Source organism: Oncorhynchus gorbuscha, unplaced genomic scaffold (genome assembly GCF_021184085.1).
Source record: "Oncorhynchus gorbuscha isolate QuinsamMale2020 ecotype Even-year unplaced genomic scaffold, OgorEven_v1.0 Un_scaffold_5:::fragment_6:::debris, whole genome shotgun sequence".
Classification (NCBI taxonomy): domain Eukaryota; kingdom Metazoa; phylum Chordata; class Actinopteri; order Salmoniformes; family Salmonidae; genus Oncorhynchus; species Oncorhynchus gorbuscha.
In genome coordinates, this window is record NW_025745329.1 from 199,286 (window position 1) to 221,376 (window position 22,091).

Consider the following 22,091-nt stretch of genomic DNA (forward strand, 5'->3'; position numbering starts at 1 on the left):
GTGGTCTCCTAGTCATGTTTGTGTAGTACTGCAGACCATCCATGCTTGTGTGAACAGATGACATGAAGTGGGCTCCAGAACAGCATGAGGTTGCCCCTGTGGAATCCGCTAATAAAAACAATATAATAAGAAGGGTAACTGAATAGTTACAGCCTCTGGAATTGTCATCTAATATCTAGGAATGGCATCATACCCTTGTATCCACAAGGTATGGCTGGATGCACCGTAGTGGTGTAGAATCGGCAGAGATGCATTGGCAGTGACATTGTGTTTGTGTGCTCTCTGCAGTCAGCTCTGCATGGCTTTTACAAGTAGCAAAGATAGGTTTTGAATTAACTACTTACCTCTTAGGGCTGCAGCCCTGTACAGGGATCAACATCAGCGGAAATCAGCGGAAATTTCAGAGTGACAACTAATAGTACTCGATATACAACTCAAACTTTCATTAAAACACACAATGCAGGGTACTCAATTAAAGCTACACTCGTTGTGAATCTAGCCAACATGTCAGATTTTTAAAATGCTTTTCTGCGAAAGCATGAGAAGCTATTATCTGATAGCATGCAACGCCCGAAATACCCAAAGGGGACGTAAACAGAATAATTAGCGTAGCCGGCGCTACACAAAACGCAGAAATAAAATATAAAACATTCAATACCTTTGACGAGCTTCTTTGTTGGTACTCCTATATGTCCCATAAACATCACAATTGGGTATTTTTTTCGATTAAATCCGTCCATGTATACCCAAAATGTCCATTTATGAAGCCTGTCTGATCAGGAAAAAACTACTTTCAAAAACGCAACGTCATTTTTTTTAATTAAAAAAGTTGCCTATAAACTTTGACAAAACACTTCAAACTACTTTTGTAATCCAACTTTAGCTATTAGTAAACGTTAATAATCGATCAAATTGATCACGGGGCGATCTGTATTCGATAGCAGCAAGTCTTGAAATCATGGTCCATTTTCTCCCTTTCATAACTTCCTCTGGTGTACCCAAAGACAGGAAGTGCCTATTCCTCATCTAACCAAGGATAAACTTCAAGCCAATTGCCAGTACTGGCGATATCGTGTGGAAGCTGTAGGCATTTGTAAACTGGACGCTATCTATTTTCCCTTGCCATAGAGACTGGCGGAGGGATATTTTTTTTGTGTTTTTTGTGAACAGTTTTCCTTGGGATTTTGCCTCCTACACACTGTCATGTTTTGTCATATATTGTCTTGTCCTTGTGCTTTCCCTTCTGTTCGTTTCCCCCTGCTGGTCTTATTAGGTTCGTTCCCTTTTTCTATCCCTCTCTCTCCCCCTCCCTCTCTCTCTTCTCTCTATCGTTCCGTTCCTGCTCCCAGCTGTTCCTCATTCTCCTAACTCACTCATTTAGTCTTTTCACACCTGTCCCCTATTTTGCCCACTGATTAGAGACCCTATTTCTCCCCTTGTTTTCCACTTCTGTCCTTGTCGGATCCTTGTATGATGTTCGCTGTGCTGTGTCCTTGTCTCGCCCTGTCGTGTCTTGTCTCCTTCAGATGCTGCGTGTGAGCAGGTGTCTTTAGTCTGCTACGGTCGGTGCCTTCCCGAAGCAACCTGCAGTCAATGGTCGAGTCTCCAGTCTGTCCTCGTTACTACGAGTGGATTTAAGTTTTTTCCTGTTTTGTTTTCTTCTTGAGTGTTCCAGGATGATTACTTTTGCCATTTACTGGAATAAAGACTCTGTTTTCGCTAAGTCGCTGTTGGGTCCTCATTCACCTGCATAACACACACGTTCTGTTATAGTCACAGACATTATTTAACCAGTTTTAGAGACTTCAGAGTGTTTTATATCCACACATACTAATCATATGCATATACTATATTACAGGCATGAGTAGCAGGACGTTGAAATTTTGCGCGATTTTTAACAAAAAGCTGAAAAAATTTGCAGCCTCCTTAAAAGGTTTTAACAGAAGAGACAGATCAAGTGGTCCATCAGAAGTGGGTGGATTTGTCTTAATGACAAGCATTAATTCAGTCATTCAGAACTTGAGTGAGAATTCAAAATGTCTGTCATGAAGGTGAATGAGGACCCAAAAGCGACTTGGCGAAAACAGAGTCTTTAATCCAGTAAAGTAATTCTACAAACATAAGACATAATTCCACTCGTAATGACGAGAACAGACTGGAGACTCGATCAAGAACTGCAGGTTGCCTCGGGAAGGCACTTGAACCTAGCAGACTAAGACACCTGCTCTCCACGCAGCATCTGAGGGAAACACGACACGACAGGGCGATACACAGACACAGCACGGTGAACAATAGACAAGGATCCGACAGGACAGGAACGGAAAACAAGGGAAGAAATAGGGACTCTAATCAGGGGAAAAGATAAGGAACAGGTGTGGGAAGACTAAATGATTGATTAGGGAATAGGAACAGCTGGGAGCAGGAACGGAACGATAGAGAGAAGAGAGAGAGGAAGGGAGAGAGAAAAAGGGAACGAACCTAAAAAGACCAGCAGGGGGAAATGAACAGAGGAAAAGCAAAATGACAAGACAATCTAAGACAAAACATGACAGTACCCCCCACTCACCGAGCGCCTCCTGGCGCACTCGAGGAGGAATCCTGGCGGCAACGGAGGAAATCATCAATGAGTGAACGGTCCAGCACGTCCCGAGACGGAACCCAACTCCTCTCCTCAGGACCGTATAACCCTCCCAATCCACTAAGTATTGGTGACCCCGTCCCCGAGAACGCATGTCCATGATCCTACGTACCTTGTAAATAGGTGCGCTCTCGACAAGGACGGGAGGGGGGAGGGAAGACGAACGGGGGTGCGAAGAAAGGGCTTGACACAGGAGACATGGAAGACAGGATGGACGCGACGAAGATGTCGCGGAAGAAGCAGTCGCACAGCGACAGGATTGACGACCTGGGAGACACGGAACGGACCAATGAACCGCGGAGTCAACTTACGAGAAGCTGTCGTAAGAGGAAGGTTGCGAGTGGAAAGCCACACTCTCTGGCCGCAACAATACCTAGGACTCTTAATCCTGCGTTTATTGGCGGCTCTCACAGTCTGTGCCCTGTAACGGCAAAGTGCAGACCTCACCCTCCTCCAGGTGCGCTCACAACGTTGGACAAACGCTTGAGCGGAGGGAACGCTGGACTCGGCAAGCTGGGAAGAGAACAGAGGAGGCTGGTAACCCAGACTACTCTGAAACCGAGATAACCCGGTAGCAGACGAAGGAAGCGAGTTGTGAGCGTATTCTGCCCAGGGAGCTGTTCTGCCCAAGACGCAGGGTTTCTGAAAGAAAGGCTGCGTAGTATGCGACCAATCGTCTGATTGGCCCTCTCTGCTTGACCGTTAGACTGGGGATGAAACCCGGAAGAGAGACTGACGGACGCACCAATCAAACGACAGAACTCCCTCCAAAACTGTGACGTGAATTGCGGGCCTCTGTCTGAAACGGCGTCTAACGGGAGGCCATGAATTCTGAACACATTCTCGATGATGATTTGTGCCGTCTCCTTAGCGGAAGGAAGTTTAGCGAGGGGAATGAAATGTGCCGCCTTAGAGAACCTATCGACAACCGTAAGAATCACAGTCTTCCCCGCAGACAAAGGCAGACCGGTAATGAAGTCTAGGGCGATGTGAGACCATGGTCGAGAAGGAATGGGGAGCGGTCTGAGACGACCGGCAGGAGGAGAGTTACCCGACTTAGTCTGCGCGCAGTCCGAACAAGCAGCCACGAAACGGCGCGTGTCACGCTCCTGAGTCGGCCACCAAAAGCGCTGGCGAATAGACGCAAGAGTGCCTCGAACACCGGGATGACCAGCTAACTTGGCAGAGTGAGCCCACTGAAGAACAGCCAGACGAGTGGAAACAGGAACGAAAAGGAGGTTACTAGGACAAGCGCGCGGCGACGCAGTGTGCGTGAGTGCTTGCTTAACCTGTCTTTCAATTCCCCAGACTGTCAACCCGACAACACGCCCATAAGGAAGAATCCCTCGGGATCAGTAGAAGCCACAGAAGAACTAAACAGACGGGATAAGGCATCAGGCTTGGTGTTTTTGCTACCCGGACGGTAAGAAATCACAAACTCGAAACGAGCGAAAAACAACGCCCAACGAGCTTGACGGGCATTAAGTCGTTTGGCAGAACGGATGTACTCAAGGTTCTTATGGTCTGTCCAAACGACAAAAGGAACGGTCGCCCCCTCCAACCACTGTCGCCATTCGCCTAGGGCTAAGCGGATGGCGAGCAGTTCGTGATTACCCACATCATAGTTGCGTTCAGATGGCGACAGGCGATGAGAAAAATAAGCGCAAGGATGAACCTTATCGTCAGACTGGAAGCGCTGGGATAGAATGGCTCCCACGCCTACCTCTGAAGCGTCAACCTCGACAATGAATTGTCTAGTGACGTCAGGAGTAACGAGGATAGGAGCGGACGTAAAACGTTCTTTTAGAAGATCAAAAGCTCCCTGGGCGGAACCGGACCACTTAAAACACGTCTTGACAGAAGAGCTGTGAGAGGGGCAGCAACTTGACCGAAATTACGAATGAAACGCCGATAGAAATTAGCGAAACCTAAAAAGCGCTGCAACTCGACACGTGACCTTGGAACGGGCCAATCACTGACAGCTTGGACCTTAGCGGAATCCATCTGAATGCCTTCAGCGGAAATAACGGAACCGAGAAAAGTAACGGAGGAGACATGAAAAGAGCACTTCTCAGCCTTCACGTAAAGACAATTCTCTAAAAGGCGCTGTAGAACCATTTGAACGTGCTGAACATGAATCTCGAGTGACGGTGAAAAAAATCAGGATATCGTCAAGATAGACAAAAACAAAGATGTTCAGCATGTCTCTCAGAACATCATTAACTAATGCCTGAAAAACAGCTGGCGCATTGGCGAGACCAAACGGCAGAACCCGGTACTCAAAATGCCCTAACGGAGTGTTAAACGCCGTTTTCCACTCGTCCCCCTCTCTGATGCGCACGAGATGGTAAGCGTTACGAAGGTCCAACTTAGTAAAGCACCTGGCTCCCTGCAGAATCTCGAAGGCTGATGACATAAGGGGGAAGCGGATAACGATTCTTAACCGTTATGTCATTCAGCCCTCGATAATCCACGCAGGGGCGCAGAGTACCGTCCTTTTTCTTAACAAAAAGAACCCCGCCCCGGCCGGAGAGGAAGAAGGCACTATTGTACCGGCGTCAAGAGACACAGATAAATAATCCTCGAGAGCCTTACGTTCGGGAGCCGACAGAGAGTATAGTCTACCCCGAGGGGGAGTGGTCCCCGGAAGGAGATCAATACTACAATCATACGACCGGTGAGGAGGAAGGGAGTTGGCTCGGGACCGACTGAAGACCGTGCGCAGATCATGATATTCCTCCGGCACTCCTGTCAAATCGCCAGGTTCCTCCTGAGAAGTGGGGACAGAAGAAATGGGAGGGATGGCAGACATTAAACACTTCACATGACAAGAAACGTTCCAGGATAGGATAGAATTACTAGACCAATTAATAGAAGGATTATGACATACTAGCCAGGGATGACCCAAAACAACAGGTGTAAAAGGTGAACGAAAAATCAAAAAGAAATAGTCTCACTGTGGTTACCAGATACTGTGAGAGTTAAAGGTAGTGTCTCAAATCTGATACTGGGAAGATGACTACCATCTAAGGCAAACATGGGCGTAGGCTTGTCTAACTGTCTGAAAGGAATGTCATGTTTCCGAGCCCATGCTTCGTCCATGAAACAACCCTCAGCCCCGAGTCAATCAAGGCACTGCATGTAGCACCCGAACCGGTCCAGCGTAGATGGACCGACATAGTAGTACAGGATCTAGATGAAGAGACCTGAGTAGTAGCGCTCACCAGTAGCCCTCCGCTTACTGATGAGCTCTGGCCTTTACTGGACATGAATTGACAAAATGTCCATCAAATCCATAATAGAGGCACAGGCGGTTGGTGATCCTCCGTTCCCTCTCCTTAGTCGAGATGCGAATACCTCCCAGCTGCATGGGCTCAGTCTCTGAGCCAGAGGAGGGAGATGGTTGCGATGCGGAGCAGGAAACACCGTTGACGCGAGCTCTCTTCCACGAGCTTGGTGACGAAGATCTACCCGTCGTTCTATGCGGATGGCGAGAGCAATCAAAGAGTCCACACTGGAGGGAACCTCCCGAGAGAGAATCTCATCTTTGACCACTGCGTGGAGTCCGTCCAGAAAACGAGCGAGCAGCGCCGGCTCGTTCCAGTCACTAGAGGCAGCAAGAGTGCGAAACTCTATAGAGTAATCCGTTATGGATCGATCACCTTGGCATAGGGAAGCCAGGGCCCTAGAAGCCTCCCTACCAAAAACTGAACGGTCAAAAACCCGAATCATCTCCTCTTTAAAGTTCTGGTAATTGTTTGAACAATCAGCCCTTGCCTCCCAGATAGCTGTGCCCCACTCTCGAGCCCGGCCAGTAAGGAGTGAAATGACGTAAGCAACCCGAGCTCTCTCGCTAGAGTATGTGTTGGGTTGGAGAGAGAACACAATATCACACTGGGTGAGAAAGGAGCGGCACTCCGTGGGCTGCCCGGAGTAGCAAGGTGGGTTATTAACACTAGGTTCCGGAGGCTCGGCAGGCCAGGAAGTAACAGGTGGCACGAGACGAAGACTCTGGAACTGTCCAGAGAGGTCGGAAACCTGAGCGGACAGGTTCTCCACGGCATGGCGAGCAGCAGACAATTCCTGCTCGTGTCTGCCGAGCATGGCTCCTTGGATCTCGACGGCAGTGTTACGAACGTCTGTAGTCGCTGGGTCCATTCTTTGGTCGGATCCTTCTGTCATGAAGGTGAATGAGGACCCAAAAGCGACTTGGCGAAAACAGAGTCTTTAATCCAGTAAAGTAATTCTACAAACATAAGACATAATTCCACTCGTAATGACGAGAACAGACTGGAGACTCGATCAAGAACTGCAGGTTGCCTCGGGAAGGCACTTGAACCTAGCAGACTCAGACACCTGCTCTCCACGCAGCATCTGAGGGAAACACGACACGACAGGGCGATACACAGACACAGCACGGTGAACAATAGACAAGGATCCGACAGGACAGGAACGGAAAACAAGGGAAGAAATAGGGACTCTAATCAGGGGAAAAGATAAGGAACAGGTGTGGGAAGACTAAATGATTGATTAGGGGAATAGGAACAGCTGGGAGCAGGAACGGAACGATAGAGAGAAGAGAGAGAGGAAGGGAGAGAGAAAAAGGGGAACGAACCTAAAAAGACCAGCAGGGGGAAAATGAACAGAGGGAAAAGCAAAATGACAAGACAATCTAAGACAAAACATGACAATGTCACTATAAAATAGTTTGTCAATAGCATGTACAGTAAATTCCTTGTAAAAGTAGAGACAAGCACATAGCTAGCCAGATCTGCGGCCCTGTGTGCACTGGAGAGTCTTACCCAGGCTGGGAGCTCCGTTGTTGGGTGTGATGGTGAGGGAGCCATTCCTGCAGCCCGGACTCCTTTCCACGTCAAAGTCCCCAAAGAGGAGGTGCAGTGTACGTCCCTTTGGAACTCGCAGTCTCCACTTACACCAGGAATCAACAGGGTAGGTCCACGGGTAGTTCTGAGAGGCCAGGGTGCCACTCTCTGTGGCCATCACAGTGTGCCCGCAGCCATTGCCTGAAATATGAAGACAACCAAACTTACAGTTATAACAGTTATTGTATTTGTTCATAATACATCTGCCATATATGCAATGGTTTGGTGGCTAATTCCAGGCAAATGATATATCCTAACACTGTGTATGGTAATGTTGCTTTGGCATCCAGGGTAAATCCACAGTAATGTCAAATTTCCACACAAGTACGATAATGGCTATTTCCAGGAAATCCTTGTCCGCATGGTGTGTAGGTGTGAGAAATGAATGAATGCATGACTAGCAGTGTAGGCAGTACGGCGGGGCAGCTGTGGCTTGTTAGCAGAGGGGACGGCCAAGTTCCCCACTGTTTAGTCACAGTACATAACAGGGACTTTCATTAATGATGTTAATACGGTAAGGACACTATTTAGAGCTCTGATAATTATAGGGCTCCTTTCCCAGACAAAGTGAGTAATAGGAGTCTCCAGGGAGGGAGCACTGAGTGTGCGCAGGAGAGCAGGAGATGTTTACACTCCTGAGATCATAACCGCAAAATGTCCTAAAACAACCAGCTGCTGAAGCAGTCCTCCTCAACACTGTTGGACACTGCTTACAGTGAAACAAGATTGAAGGCCCTATGCGATCAAAACTAAGTGGAAAATACTATTATTCAAAGGCAATGAGAAAGTGTGTTTGATTGTGTCATTTGTGTCATTTGACTCCAAAACTGCAATCATAACTCTTTAACGGGTTAACATGTTTGTTAACATGTTTGATTGAACAATTACCCTCCTTACAGGGGCTAATCCTTAATACTACAGAGTGTTGAGCAAACTCATCATCCTTCCACTCTGTTTCTATTTCATTTTAATCAATGTTTTCCTGCTAGTTCTCTGTTGTACCTTATTCTTATATTTTTCCTATTTATTTTTAATTTGTACTTTATTTAACCTTAATTTAACTAGGCAAGTGGGTTCAGAATAAAATCTTATTCACAATGATGGCCTACCACAAAGCAACAGGCCTATTGCGGGGATTAAAAATACAAATAAAATACAAATATAGGACAAAACACACATCACGACAAGAGAGACAACACAACACTACATAAAGAGAGACCTAAGACAACAACACAACATGGTCTACCTCTGTGGCTATGACTAACTATTTTTGTAACGGAAAGAACTCAAATATTTAGCTAGACACATTCTTAATGTGACTGTTTGGATGAGTCAGTGCATTAGGTCATAGAGGTAAGTGCAGTGGGGTTGGCTGGCTGGATTAAAGTTGTACTGTGGTCAAACCAAGGACACCTACGCTCCCAGGGTAGACAGAAAGAAGCGCAGTTCTCCCTTGGGTTTAAAATTAAGTTTGCGTGAAGAGTTGGTGGTCTCTGTTACTTTCCACTCAAATGTCACATACATGTCACACTGGTTAGCCTTTCCTGTCCGGCTAAGAGACTCTTCCAATCATAATACGTAACATTCTATCTTTCTTTCTCATCTATCTATCTATCTATCTATCTATCTATCTATCTATCTATCTATCTATCTATCTATCTATCTACCTCTCTCTCTCTCTCTCTCTCTCTCTCTCTCTCTCTCTCTCTCTCTCTCTCTCTCTCTCTCTCTCTCTCTCTCTCTCTCTCTCTCTCTCTCTCTCCCCCTTTCTCTAACTATCTCCCATAACTTCTCACCGCTACCGCCCCATTTCCTGTCCCTTAGGATTCACTGGAAATGCCATCGCGACAAACTGTAGCTGTGGGCAACAGAGCGTGGATCTGTGTCACCATCAAGTCTGCTTGGGAGCAGTATTCCTTGTATTCTGGGGACGTTTTTGGGTTGGCAGGCCGAGCTTCCCCCCTACACTCCTACCCTCTCACCCTGTCTTTGACCTGGCCTGTCCCATTAAGGTCTTGTCTAGTGGGGCTCTCTCTCTCTCTTTCCTCAGTGCTTGGGATCAACCTAAGCTTTAACTCATGCGTTATAGCTGTTGGTTGTTCCATGGAGTGAATAGCCTACCCCCTGGCATTCCTGCTACTGGCCCATACGTGCGTCCTACTTTTAGGTCCCTCTTGACAGACTGGGCTTTCCGACTGTCTCAGACATATAATCAAACGTTTAGATTATGATGGATATCCTTCTGGAAACCCTCACCTTCAGGGGCAGAAAAACCAAAAGTAGTAACACAAGTTTTTAGAACACCTACTCATTCAAGGGTTTTCCTTTATTTTGACTATTTCCTACATTGTAGAATAATAGTGAAGACATCAAAACTATGACATAACACATATGGAATCATGTAGTAACCAAAAAATTGTTTTATATTTGAGATTCTTCAAATAGCCACACTTTGCTTTGATGAGCTTGACCAGCTTCACCTGGAATGCTTTTCCAACAGTCTTGAAACAGTTCCCACATATGATGAGCACTTGTTGGCTGCTTTCCCTTCACTCTGCGGTCCGACTCATTCCAAACCATCTCAATTTGGTTGAGGTCGGGTGATTTGTGGAGGCCAGGTCATCTGATGCATTACTCCATCACTCTCCTTATTGGTAGAATAGCCCTTACACAGCCTGGAGGTGTGTTGGTTCATTATCCTGTTGAAAAACAAATGATAGTCCCACTAAGCCCAAACCAGATGGCATATCGCTGCAGAATGCTGTGGTAGCCATGCTGGTTAAGTGTGCCTTGAATTTGAAATAAATCACAGATAGTGTCACCAGCAAAGCACCCCCACACCATAACGCCTCCTCCTGCTTTACGGTGGGAAATAAACATGCAGAGATCATCCGTTCACCATCTCATCCGTCTCACAAACACGGCGGTTGGAACCAAAAATCTACAATTTGGACTCCAGACCAAAGGACAAATTACCACCGATCTAATGTCCATTGCTTGTTTCTTGGCCCAAGCAAGTCTCTTCTTCTTTTTGGTGTACTTTAGTAGTGGTTTCTTTGCAGTAATTGGACCATGAAAGGCCTGATTCACACAGTCTCCTCTGAACAGTTGATGTTGAGATGTGTCTGTTACTTGACCTCCGTGAAGCCCTTATTTGGGCTGCAATTTCTGAGGCTGGTAACTCTAATGTACTTATCCTCTACAGTAAGCGGTAACACTGGGTCTTCCATTCCTGTGGCGGTCCTCATGAGAACCAGTTTCATTAAATCGCTTGATGGTTTTTGTGACTGCACCTGAAGAAACTTTCAAAGTTCTTGAAATTTTCCTTATTGACTGACAATCATGTCTTAAAGTAAAGATGGACTGCTGTTCTCTGTATTTATTTGAGCTGTTCTTACCATAATATGGACTTGGTCTTTTACCAAATAGGGATATCTTCTGTTTACCCCCCTACTTTGTCACAACACAACTGATTGTCTCAAACGCACTAAGAAAGAAAGAAATTTCACCAATTAACTTTTAAGAAGGCACACCTGTTAATTGAAATGCAGCAGCTTCATGATGACCTCATGAAGCTGGTGGAGAGAATGACAAGAGTGTCCAAAGCTGTCACCAAGGCAAAGGGTGGCTATTTGAAGAATCTCAAATACAAAATATATATTGATTTGTTGGACACTTTTTTGGTTACTACAAGATTCCATACAGTTGAATTTGGAAGTTAACATAAACCTTAGCCAAATACAGTGGGGAGAACAAGTATTTGATACACTGACGATTTTGCAGGTTTTCCTACTTACAAAGCATGTAGAGGTCTGTAATTTTTATCATAGGTACACTTCAACTGTGAGAGACGGAATCTAAAACAAAAATCCAGAAAATCACATTGTATGATTTTTAAGTGATTCATTTGCATTTTAATGCATGACATAAGTATTTGATCTCCTACCAAACAGTAAGAATTCCGGCTCTCACAGACCTGTTAGTTTTTCTTTAAGAAGCCCTCCTGTTCTCCACTCATTACCTGTATTAACTGCACCTGTTTGAATTCGTTACCTATATAAAAGACACCTGTCCACACACTCAATCAAACAGACTCCAACCTCTCCACAATGGCCAAGACCAGAGAGCTGTGTCAGGACATCAGGGATAAAATTGTAGACCTGCACAAGGCTGGGATGGGCTACAGGACAATAAGCAAGCAGCTTGGTGAGAAGGCAACAACTGTTGGTGCAATTATAAGAAAATGGAAGAAGTTCAAGATGACGGTCAATCACCCTCGGTCTGGGGCTCCATGCAAGATCTCACCTCGTGGGGCATCAATGATCATGAGGAAGGTGAGGGATCAGCCCAGACCTACACGGCAGGACCTGCTCAATGACCTGAAGAGAGCTGGGACCACAGTCTCAAAGAAAACCATTAGTAACACACTACGCTGTCATGGATTAAAATCCTGCAGCGCACGCAAGGTCCCCCTGCTCAAGCCAGGGCATGTCCAGGCCCGTTTGAAGTTTGCCTATGACCATCTGGATGATCCAGAGGAGGAATGGGAGAAGGTCATGTGGACTGATGAGACAAAAATAGAGCTTTTTGGTCTAAACTCCACTTGCCATGTTTGGAGGAAGAAGAAGGATGAGTACAACCCCAAGAACAACATCCCAACCGTGAAGCATGGAGGTGGAAACATCATTCTTTGGGGATGCTTTTCTGCAAAGGGGACAGGACGACTGCACCGTATTGAGAGGAGGATGGATGGGGCCATGTATCGTGAGATCTTGGCCAACAACCTCCTTCCCTCAGTAAGAGCATTGAAGATGGGTCGAGGCTGGGTCTTCCAGCATGACAACGACCCGAAACACACAGCCAGGGCAACTAAAGGAGTGGCTCCGTAAGAAGCATCTCAAGGTCCTAGAGTGGCCTAGCCAGTCTCCAGACATGAACCCAATAGAAAATCTTTAGAAAAACCTGAAGGATCTGGAGGTCTGTATGGAGGAGTGGGCCAAAATCCATGCTGCAATGTGTGCAAACCTGGTCAAGAACTACAGGAAACGTATGATCTCTGTAATTGCAAACAAAGGTTTCTGTACCAAATATTAAGTTCTGCTTTTCTGATGTATCAAATACTTATGTCATGCAATAAAATGCCAATTAATTACTTAAAAATCATACAATGTGATTTTCTCTCACAGTTGAAGTGTACCTATGATAAAAATTACAGACCTCTACATGCTTTGTAAGTAGGAAAACCTGCAAAATTGGCAGTGTATCAAATACTTGTTCTCCCCACTGTACATTTTAACTCGGTTTTTCACAATTCCTGACATTTAATCCAAGTAAAAATTTCCTGTTTTAGGTCAGTTAGGATCACCACTTTATTTTAAGAATGTGAAATGCCAGAATAATAGTAGAGAGAATGATTTATTTCAGCTTTTATTTTTTTTCATCACATTCCCAGTGGGTCAGAAGTTTACATACACTCAATTAGTATTTGGTAGCATTGCCTTTAAATTGTTTAACTTGGGGCAAACGTTTCAGGTAGCCTTTCACAAGCTTCCCACAATACGTTGGGTGAATTTTGGCCCATTCCTCCTGACAGAGCTGGTGTAACTGAGTCAGGTTTTTAAGGCCTCTTTGCACGCTTTTCAGTGCTGCCCACAAATTTTCTATAGGATTGAGGTCAGGGCTTTGTGGTCAGGGCTTTGTGATGGCCACTCCAATACCTTGACTTTGTTGTTCTTAAGCCATTTTGCCACAACTTTAGAAATATGCTTTGGGTCATTGTCCATTTGGAAGACTCGTTTGCGACCAAGCTTTACCTTTCTGGCTGATAACTTGAGATGTTGCTTCAATATAGCCACATAATTTATTTTGTGAAGTGCACCAGTCCCTCCTGCAGCAAAGCACTCCCACAACATGATGCTGCCAGCCCCGTGCTTCACGTTTGGGATGGTGTTCTTCAGCTTGCAAGCATCCCCCTTTTTCCTCCAAACATAACAATGGTCATTATGGCCAGACAGTTCTACTTTTGTTTCTTCCGACCAGAGGACATTTCTCCAAAAAGTACGACCTTTGTCCCCATGTGCAGTTGCAGACCGTCGTCTGGCTTTTTTATGGAGGTTTGGGAGCAGTGGCTTCTTCCTTACTGAGCGGCCTTTCAGGTTGTGTCAATATAGGACTTGTTTTACTCTGGATATAGATACTTTTACAACTGTTTCCTCCAGTATCTTCACAAGGTCCTTTGCTGTTGTTCTGGGATTGATTTGCACTTTTCGCACCAAAGTACGTTCAACTCTAGAAGACAGAACGCTTCTCCTTCCTGAGTGGTATGACAGCTGCGTGGTCCCATGGTGTTAATTCTTGCGTGCTATTTTTTTGTACAGATGAACATGAAACCTTCAGGCGTTTGATAATTGCTCCCAAGGATGAACCAGGCTTTTGAAGGTCTACAATTGTTTTTCTGAGGTCTTGGCTGATTTATTTTGATTGTCCAATGATGTCAAGCAAAGCGGCACTGAATTTGAAGGTAGGCCTTGAAAGACATCCACAAATACACCTCCAATTGACTCAAATTATGTCAATTAGCCTATCAGAAGCTTCTAATGCAATTTTCTGGAATTTTCCAAGCTGTTTAAAGGCACAGTCAAATTATGTATGTAAACTTCTGACCCACTGGAATGGTGATACAGTGAATTGTAAGTGAAATAATCTGTCTGTAAATAATTGTTGGAAAAATTACTTGTGTCATGCACAAAGTAGATGTCCTAACCGACTTGCAAAAACTTTGTTAACGAAGTTTGTTAACAAGAAATTTGTGGAGTGGTTGAAAAGCGAGTTTTAATGACTCCAATGTCATGCAGGTGAAAGAGGACCCAAAAGCGACTTAACAGAAACAGAGTTTATTCAAGTCCAAACAGGGAATAACAGACATCCTCTAGTCTGTAGAGGGGAATAACAGGAGAAGCGGCCACAGACTGCAGGTCGCTTCGGGTAGGCGCAGGCCGTAGTTGACAGAGACAACTGCTCACACGCAGCATCTGATGAAGGCAAAAAACACGACAGGACAGGGCGAAACACAATCACAGCACGGTGAATACTAAACAAGGAACCGACGGGACAGGAACGGAACACAAAGGAATAAGTAGGGACTCCAATCAGGGGAAAGGATCGGGAACAGGTGTGGGAAGACTAAATGATGATTAGGGGAATAGGAACAGCTGGGAGCAGGAACGGAACGATAGAGAGAAGAGAGAGCGAGAGAGTGAGAGAGGGAGGGGGAGAGAGAGGGATAGAAAGAGGGAAAGAACCTAATAAGACCAGCAGAGGGAAACGAATAGAATGGGGAGCACAGGGACAAGACATGATAATAAATGACAAACATGACAGTACCCCCCACTCACCGAGCGCCTCCTGGCGCACTCGAGGAGGAATCCTGGCGGCAACGGAGGAAATCATCGATGAGTGAACGGTCCAGCACGTCCCGAGACGGAACCCAACTCCTCTCCTCAGGACCGTAACCCTCCCAATCCACTAAGTATTGGTGACCCCGTCCCCGAGAACGCATGTCCATGATCTTATGTACCTTGTAAATAGGTGCGCTCTCGACAAGGACGGGAGGGGGAGGGAAGACGAACGGGGGTGCGAAGAAAGGGCTTAACACAGGAGACATGGAAGACAGGATGGACGCGACGAAGATGTCGCGGAAGAAGCAGTCGCACAGCGACAGGATTGACGACCTGGGAGACACGGAACGGACCAATGAACCGCGGAGTCAACTTACGAGAAGCTGTCGTAAGAGGAAGGTTGCGAGTGGAAAGCCACACTCTCTGGCCGCAACAATACCTTGGACTCTTAATCCTGCGTTTATTGGCGGCTCTCACCGTCTGTGCCCTGTAATGGCAAAGTGCAGACCTCACCCTCCTCCAGGTGCGCTCACAACGTTGGACAAACGCTTGAGCGGAGGGAACGCTGGACTCGGCAAGCTGGGATGAGAACAGAGGAGGCTGGTAACCCAGACTACTCTGAAACGGAGATAACCCGGTAGCAGACGAAGGAAGCGAATTGTGAGCGTATTCTGCCCAGGGAGCTGTTCTGCCCAAGACGCAGGGTTTCTGAAAGAAAGGCTGCGTAGTATGCGACCAATCGTCTGATTGGCCCTCTCTGCTTGACCGTTAGACTGGGGATGAAACCCGGAAGAGAGACTGACGGACGCACCAATCAAACGACAGAACTCCCTCCAAAACTGTGACGTGAATTGCGGGCCTCTGTCTGAAACGGCGTCTAACGGGAGGCCATGAATTCTGAATACATTCTCAATAATGATTTGTGCCGTCTCCTTAGCGGAAGGAAGTTTAGCGAGGGGAATGAAATGTGCCGCCTTAGAGAACCTATCGACAACCGTAAGAATCACAGTCTTCCCCGCAGACAAAGGCAGACCGGTAATGAAGTCTAAGGCGATGTGAGACCATGGTCGAGAAGGAATGGGGAGCGGTCTGAGACGACCGGCAGGAGGAGAGTTACCCGACTTAGTCTGCGCGCAGTCCGAACAAGCAGCCACGAAACGGCGCGTGTCACGCTCCTGAGTCGGCCACCAAAAGCGCTGGCGGATAGACGCAAGAGTGCCTCGAACACCGGGATGACCAGCTAACTTGGCAGAGTGAGCCCACTGAAGAACAGCCAGACGAGTGGAAACAGGAACGAAAAGGAGGTTACTAGGACAAGCGCGCGGCGACGCAGTGTGCGTGAGTGCTTGCTTAACCTGTCTTTCAATTCCCCAGACTGTTAACCCGACAACACGCCCATAAGGAAGAATCCCCTCGGGATCAGTAGAAGCCACAGAAGAACTAAACAGACGGGATAAGGCATCAGGCTTAGTGTTCTTGCTACCCGGACGGTAAGAAATCACAAACTCGAAACGAGCGAAAAACAACGCCCAACGAGCTTGACGGGCATTAAGTCGTTTGGCAGAACGGATGTACTCAAGGTTCTTATGATCTGTCCAAACGACAAAAGGAACGGTCGCCCCCTCCAACCACTGTCGCCATTCGCCTAGGGCTAAGCGGATGGCGAGCAGTTCACGGTTACCCACATCATAGTTGCGCTCAGATGGCGACAGGCGATGAGAAAAATAAGCGCAAGGATGAACCTTATCGTCAGACTGGAAGCGCTGGGATAGAATGGCTCCCACGCCTACCTCTGAAGCGTCAACCTCGACAATGAATTGTCTAGTGACGTCAGGAGTAACGAGGATAGGAGCGGACGTAAAACGTTCTTTTAGAAGATCAAAAGCTCCCTGGGCGGAACCGGACCACTTAAAACACGTCTTGACAGAAGTAAGAGCTGTGAGAGGGGCAGCAACTTGACCGAAATTACGAATGAAACGCCGATAGAAATTAGCGAAACCTAAAAAGCGCTGCAACTCGACACGTGACCTTGGAACGGGCCAATCACTGACAGCTTGGACCTTAGCGGAATCCATCTGAATGCCTTCAGCGGAAATAACGGAACCGAGAAAAGTAACGGAGGAGACATGAAAAGAGCACTTCTCAGCCTTTACGTAGAGACAATTCTCTAAAAGGCGCTGTAGAACACGTCGAACGTGCTGAACATGAATCTCGAGTGACGGAGAAAAAATCAGGATATCGTCAAGATAGACAAAAACAAAGATGTTCAGCATGTCTCTCAGAACATCATTAACTAATGCCTGAAAAACAGCTGGCGCATTGGCGAGACCGAACGGCAGAACCCGGTACTCAAAATGCCCTAACGGAGTGTTAAACGCCGTTTTCCACTCGTCCCCCTCTCTGATGCGCACGAGATGGTAAGCGTTACGAAGGTCCAACTTAGTAAAGCACCTGGCTCCCTGCAGAATCTCGAAGGCTGATGACATAAGGGGAAGCGGATAACGATTCTTAACCGTTATGTCATTCAGCCCTCGATAATCCACGCAGGGGCGCAGAGTACCGTCCTTCTTCTTAACAAAAAGAACCCCGCCCCGGCCGGAGAGGAAGAAGGCACTATGGTACCGGCGTCAAGAGACACAGACAAATAATCCTCGAGAGCCTTACGTTCGGGAGCCGACAGAGAGTATAGTCTACCTCGAGGAGGAGTGGTCCCCGGAAGGAGATCAATACTACAATCATACGACCGGTGAGGAGGAAGGGAGTTGGCTCGGGACCGACTGAAGACCGTGCGCAGATCATGATATTCCTCCGGCACTCCTGTCAAATCGCCAGGTTCCTCCTGAGAAGTAGGGACAGAAGAAACGGGAGGGATGGCAGACATTAAACACTTCACATGACAAGAAACGTTCCAGGATAGGATAGAATTACTAGACCAATTAATAGAAGGATTATGACATACTAGCCAGGGATGACCCAAAACAACAGGTGTAAACGGTGAACGGAAAATCAAAAAGAAATAATCTCACTGTGGTTACCAGATACTGTGAGAGTTAAAGGTAGTGTCTCAAATTTGATACTGGGAAGATGACTACCATCTAAGGCAAACATGGGCGTAGGCTTGTCTAACGGTCTGAAAGGAATGTTATGTTTCCGAACCCATGCTTCGTCCATGAAACAACCCTCAGCCCCAGAGTCAATCAAGGCACTGCATGTAGCACCCGAACCGGTCCAGCGTAGATGGACCGACATAGTAGTACAAGATCTAGATGAAGAGACCTGAGTAGTAGCGCTCACCAGTAGCCCTCCGCTTACTGATGGGCTCTGGCCTCTTACTGGACATGAATTAACAAAATGTCCAGCAACTCCGCAATAGAGGCACAGGCGGTTGGTGATCCTCCGTTCCCTCTCCTTAGTCGAGATGCGAATCCCTCCCAGCTGCATGGGCTCAGTCTCAAAGCCAGAGGAGGGAGATGGTTGCGATGCGGAGCAGGGAAACACCGTTGATGCGAGCTCTCTTCCACGAGCCCGGTGACGAAGATCTACCCGTCGTTCTATGCGGATGGCGAGAGCAATCAAAGAGTCCACATCTGAAGGAACCTCCCGGGAGAGAATCTCATCCTTAACCACTGCGTGGAGTCCCTCCAGAAAACGAGCGAGCAGCGCCGGCTCGTTCCACTCACTAGAGGCAGCAAGAGTGCGAAACTCAATAGAATAATCCGTTATGGACCGTTCACCTTGGCATAAGGAAGCCAGGGCCCTAGAAGCCTCCCTACCAAAAACTGAACGGTCAAAAACCCGAATCATCTCCTCTTTAAAGTTCTGGAACTTGTTAGAGCAATCAGCCCTTGCCTCCCAGATAGCTGTGCCCCATTCTCGAGCCCGGCCAGTAAGGAGTGAAATGACGTAAGCAACCCGAGCTCTCTCTCTAGAGTATGTGTTGGGTTGGAGAGAGAACACAATCTCACACTGCGTGAGAAAGGAGCGGCACTCAGTGGGCTGCCCGGAGTAGCAAGGTGGGTTATTAACCCTAGGTTCTGGAGGCTCGGCAGGCCAGGAAGTAACAGGTGGCACGAGACGTAGACTCTGGAACTGTCCAGAGAGGTCGGAAACCTGAGCGGCCAGGTTCTCCACGGCATGGCGAGCAGCAGACAATTCCTGCTCGTGTCTGCCGAGCATGGCTCCTTGGATCTTGACGGCAGTGTAACGAGCGTCTGAAGTCGCTGGGTCCATTCCTTGGTCGGTTCCTTCTGTCATGCAGGTGAAAGAGGACCCAAAAGCGACTTAACAGAAACAGAGTTTATTCAAGTCCAAACAGGGAATAACAGACATCCTCTAGTCTGTAGAGGGGAATAACAGGAGAAGCGGCCACAGACTGCAGGTCGCTTCGGGTAGGCGCAGGCCGTAGTTGACAGAGACAACTGCTCACACGCAGCATCTGATGAAGGCAAAAAACACGACAGGACAGGGCGAAACACAATCACAGCACGGTGAATACTAAACAAGGAACCGACGGGACAGGAACGGAACACAAAGGAATAAGTAGGGACTCCAATCAGGGGAAAGGATCGGGAACAGGTGTGGGAAGACTAAATGATGATTAGGGGAATAGGAACAGCTGGGAGCAGGAACGGAACGATAGAGAGAAGAGAGAGCGAGAGAGTGAGAGAGGGAGGGGGAGAGAGAGGGATAGAAAGAGGGAAAGAACCTAATAAGACCAGCAGAGGGAAACGAATAGAATGGGGAGCACAGGGACAAGACATGATAATAAATGACAAACATGACATCCAACCTAAGTGTATGTAAACTTCCGACTTCAATTGTATGTGTTATTCCATAGTTTGATGTCTTCACTATTATTCTACAATGTAGAAAATTGTAAAAAAAAAAAAAAAAAATCAAAAGCCTTGAATGAGTAGGTATTCTAAAACTTTTGACCGGTAGTGTAGTAATAACTGGACAGATGATAGGGAATTGTAGTCAATCATTAGCTCTGTATTGGACCAAAATGTATTGACATCTTTGGGGGATTTGCAGGCAGGCCCCCACAGGTCTGTACTATGAGACAGGATGTTTAGCTGTGTAATCTGTCACTACACAATACTGCTGTGTCAATCAGAGCATGACAACACACACTGAGTTATTCATTGACCAGGAGAGGATTGATATGTTTTTTTCTTGTACATTTGTCTCTTGCTTCTCTCTGGTGCCAAAGTGATTCAGAGGAAGAAATGTACCATGAATTGGTCATCTTCCTCTATGATGATACTAAATCCCCAGCAGCAAAACAAAATGTGTCAAGAGAGCCCAGATCTGCTTGGACATTCACAGTAAGTTTCCATATATGTGTGATTCATGTTGACCCTTGCCTGATTGTGAAATACCATGTCAACACAAGGGGTACACTCTCTTATTGTTGCATGTCTTCCTGCAAGTCTTCTTGTGGGGAATAGTGGGGGGGGAAACATGTATATATGTTTTGTCACATACACCAGGTGCAATTAAATGTGTTGTTTTATAGGGTCAGCCGCAGTAGTACAGTGCCCCTGGAGCAAATTATAGTTATGTTCCTTGCTCAAGGGCACATCGGCAGATTTTTCACCTTGTCGGCTTGGGTATTCAAACCAGCGAGCTTTCGGTTACGGGCCCTGGCAATCATAGGTAAACACAGATGAGAGTTCACTATCTGCAATGGAATGCCACCATGACATCACAGATGACCTTTGAACTATCGGGATTGTTTGCTCCAGACAGTCCCAAAGATATTTGTGGCTTTGGTTTGATCCACCCCATGTTTTGGAAGAGAGTTATTGACAGGAGCACTGAGCCTTATATTCATTTAAACCCTATCAAAGCTAGTGTTGTCGACTACTTGCATGCACACCTTTTGCTGAAGTCAACTGTATGTGTGACAGGGTTTTTGCATAAAATATTTACTCTTGGAAATGATTTGAAAGGATGCTCAGCAATGGAAAGGATGCTCAGTTTGTCGTAAATACTTGGAATGACTAACACAAGCAGAACAGCTCCAAACGAGGATGTGTACACACACCTCACCCTTGCCAATAAGAGTGAGTTACCAAAGAAGGGCAGTGTACCTTTAACTTACCAATACAACAGCTACCTTGTTTATGAGGACTTTTATAAGAAACCTGAATTAAACTCATGCATCAGGGTATCAGGGTAGCCTAGTGGTTAGAGCGTTGGACTAGTAACCGGAAGGCTGCAAGTTCAAGCCCCTGAGCTGACAAGGTCGTTCTGCCCCTGAACAGGCAGTTATAACCCACTGTTCCTAGGCTGTCATTGAAAATAAGAATGTATTCTTAACTGTATTTTAAAAAAGTCATCTGATTGATCAATAATCTATGGCCTTCTGAACTGGACTGGAAATTGCAGCAGGAGCACTATTTATGTCACCAATAGCCACTTTAGAAAATGTCAAACGGTTTCAAATGTGGACAAGGTGTGTAGCCCACAGCCAACAAAAAATAATAATTAGAAAGTGATGACAATATCTTCAATAAAGTAAGCACCACACAACATTAAAATGACATGAAGATAATCTGTGAATATGTTCATTTATGTAGGCTATGTAGGCTATTCATGTCGATGAGTTTACAGTACCAACTAAATTCCACAACTTTTATTATATAAACATAATAGCCTACAATTTATAGAGTTATTTCATAATTATCCAGTCAAGGCTCAGAGTAATTATCTCAATAAAAATATGGTAAGCGATTTATAAAAAATATAGCTAGTCGAATGTCTTTGGTTGTCTATTGCTCTACATATATTATACTATACTGTACATTGCCGAGGACATACACAAGGGAATAAATAGCTTACCCTCCTGTCCGTTGACAATTATAAACACGACACTAAAGACGATCCAAAAACTGCCCAAATAATTCACAGCATCTCTAATCTGTCCAGGTTTCAAGAACATGATTTCCGAGGATAAATGCAAGGAGTAAAACCCTCAAACCCCGGGATAACACTACTCAGTTCACTTCTGCAGAAATTACTAAATTACGAGGCATTGAATATTTACGATTGGGCACAGGGAGACGAACTGAGATCTCATTGGCTTCCAGATGTGTCAATTAAATCACTTCAAGAATCGCTTTCCCAAATAAGGGGGTCTTGCTAGATGTGGACCCATAAATGCTGATC

The 22,091-nt window shown here is 46.3% G+C and overlaps 1 protein-coding gene across 4 annotated transcripts in view; it reads right to left on the minus strand.

The window, feature by feature from the left end:
* The window catches only part of si:dkey-34d22.1 (discoidin, CUB and LCCL domain-containing protein 1), a 40,742-nt gene extending 18,823 nt beyond the window's left edge, over positions 1 to 21,919 (minus strand). For all 4 annotated transcript variants that reach the window (XM_046333701.1, XM_046333700.1, XM_046333703.1 and 1 more), the window contains exons 1-2: positions 21,765 to 21,919; positions 7,441 to 7,662 (exon numbers count right to left, since the gene is read on the minus strand). In XM_046333701.1, the coding sequence (XP_046189657.1) occupies positions 7,441 to 7,662; positions 21,765 to 21,864 (322 nt within the window). In that variant the 5' untranslated portion in view covers positions 21,865 to 21,919. The remainder of the gene's footprint in view (positions 1 to 7,440; positions 7,663 to 21,764) is intronic.
* Positions 21,920 to 22,091: the final 172 nt, after the last annotated feature.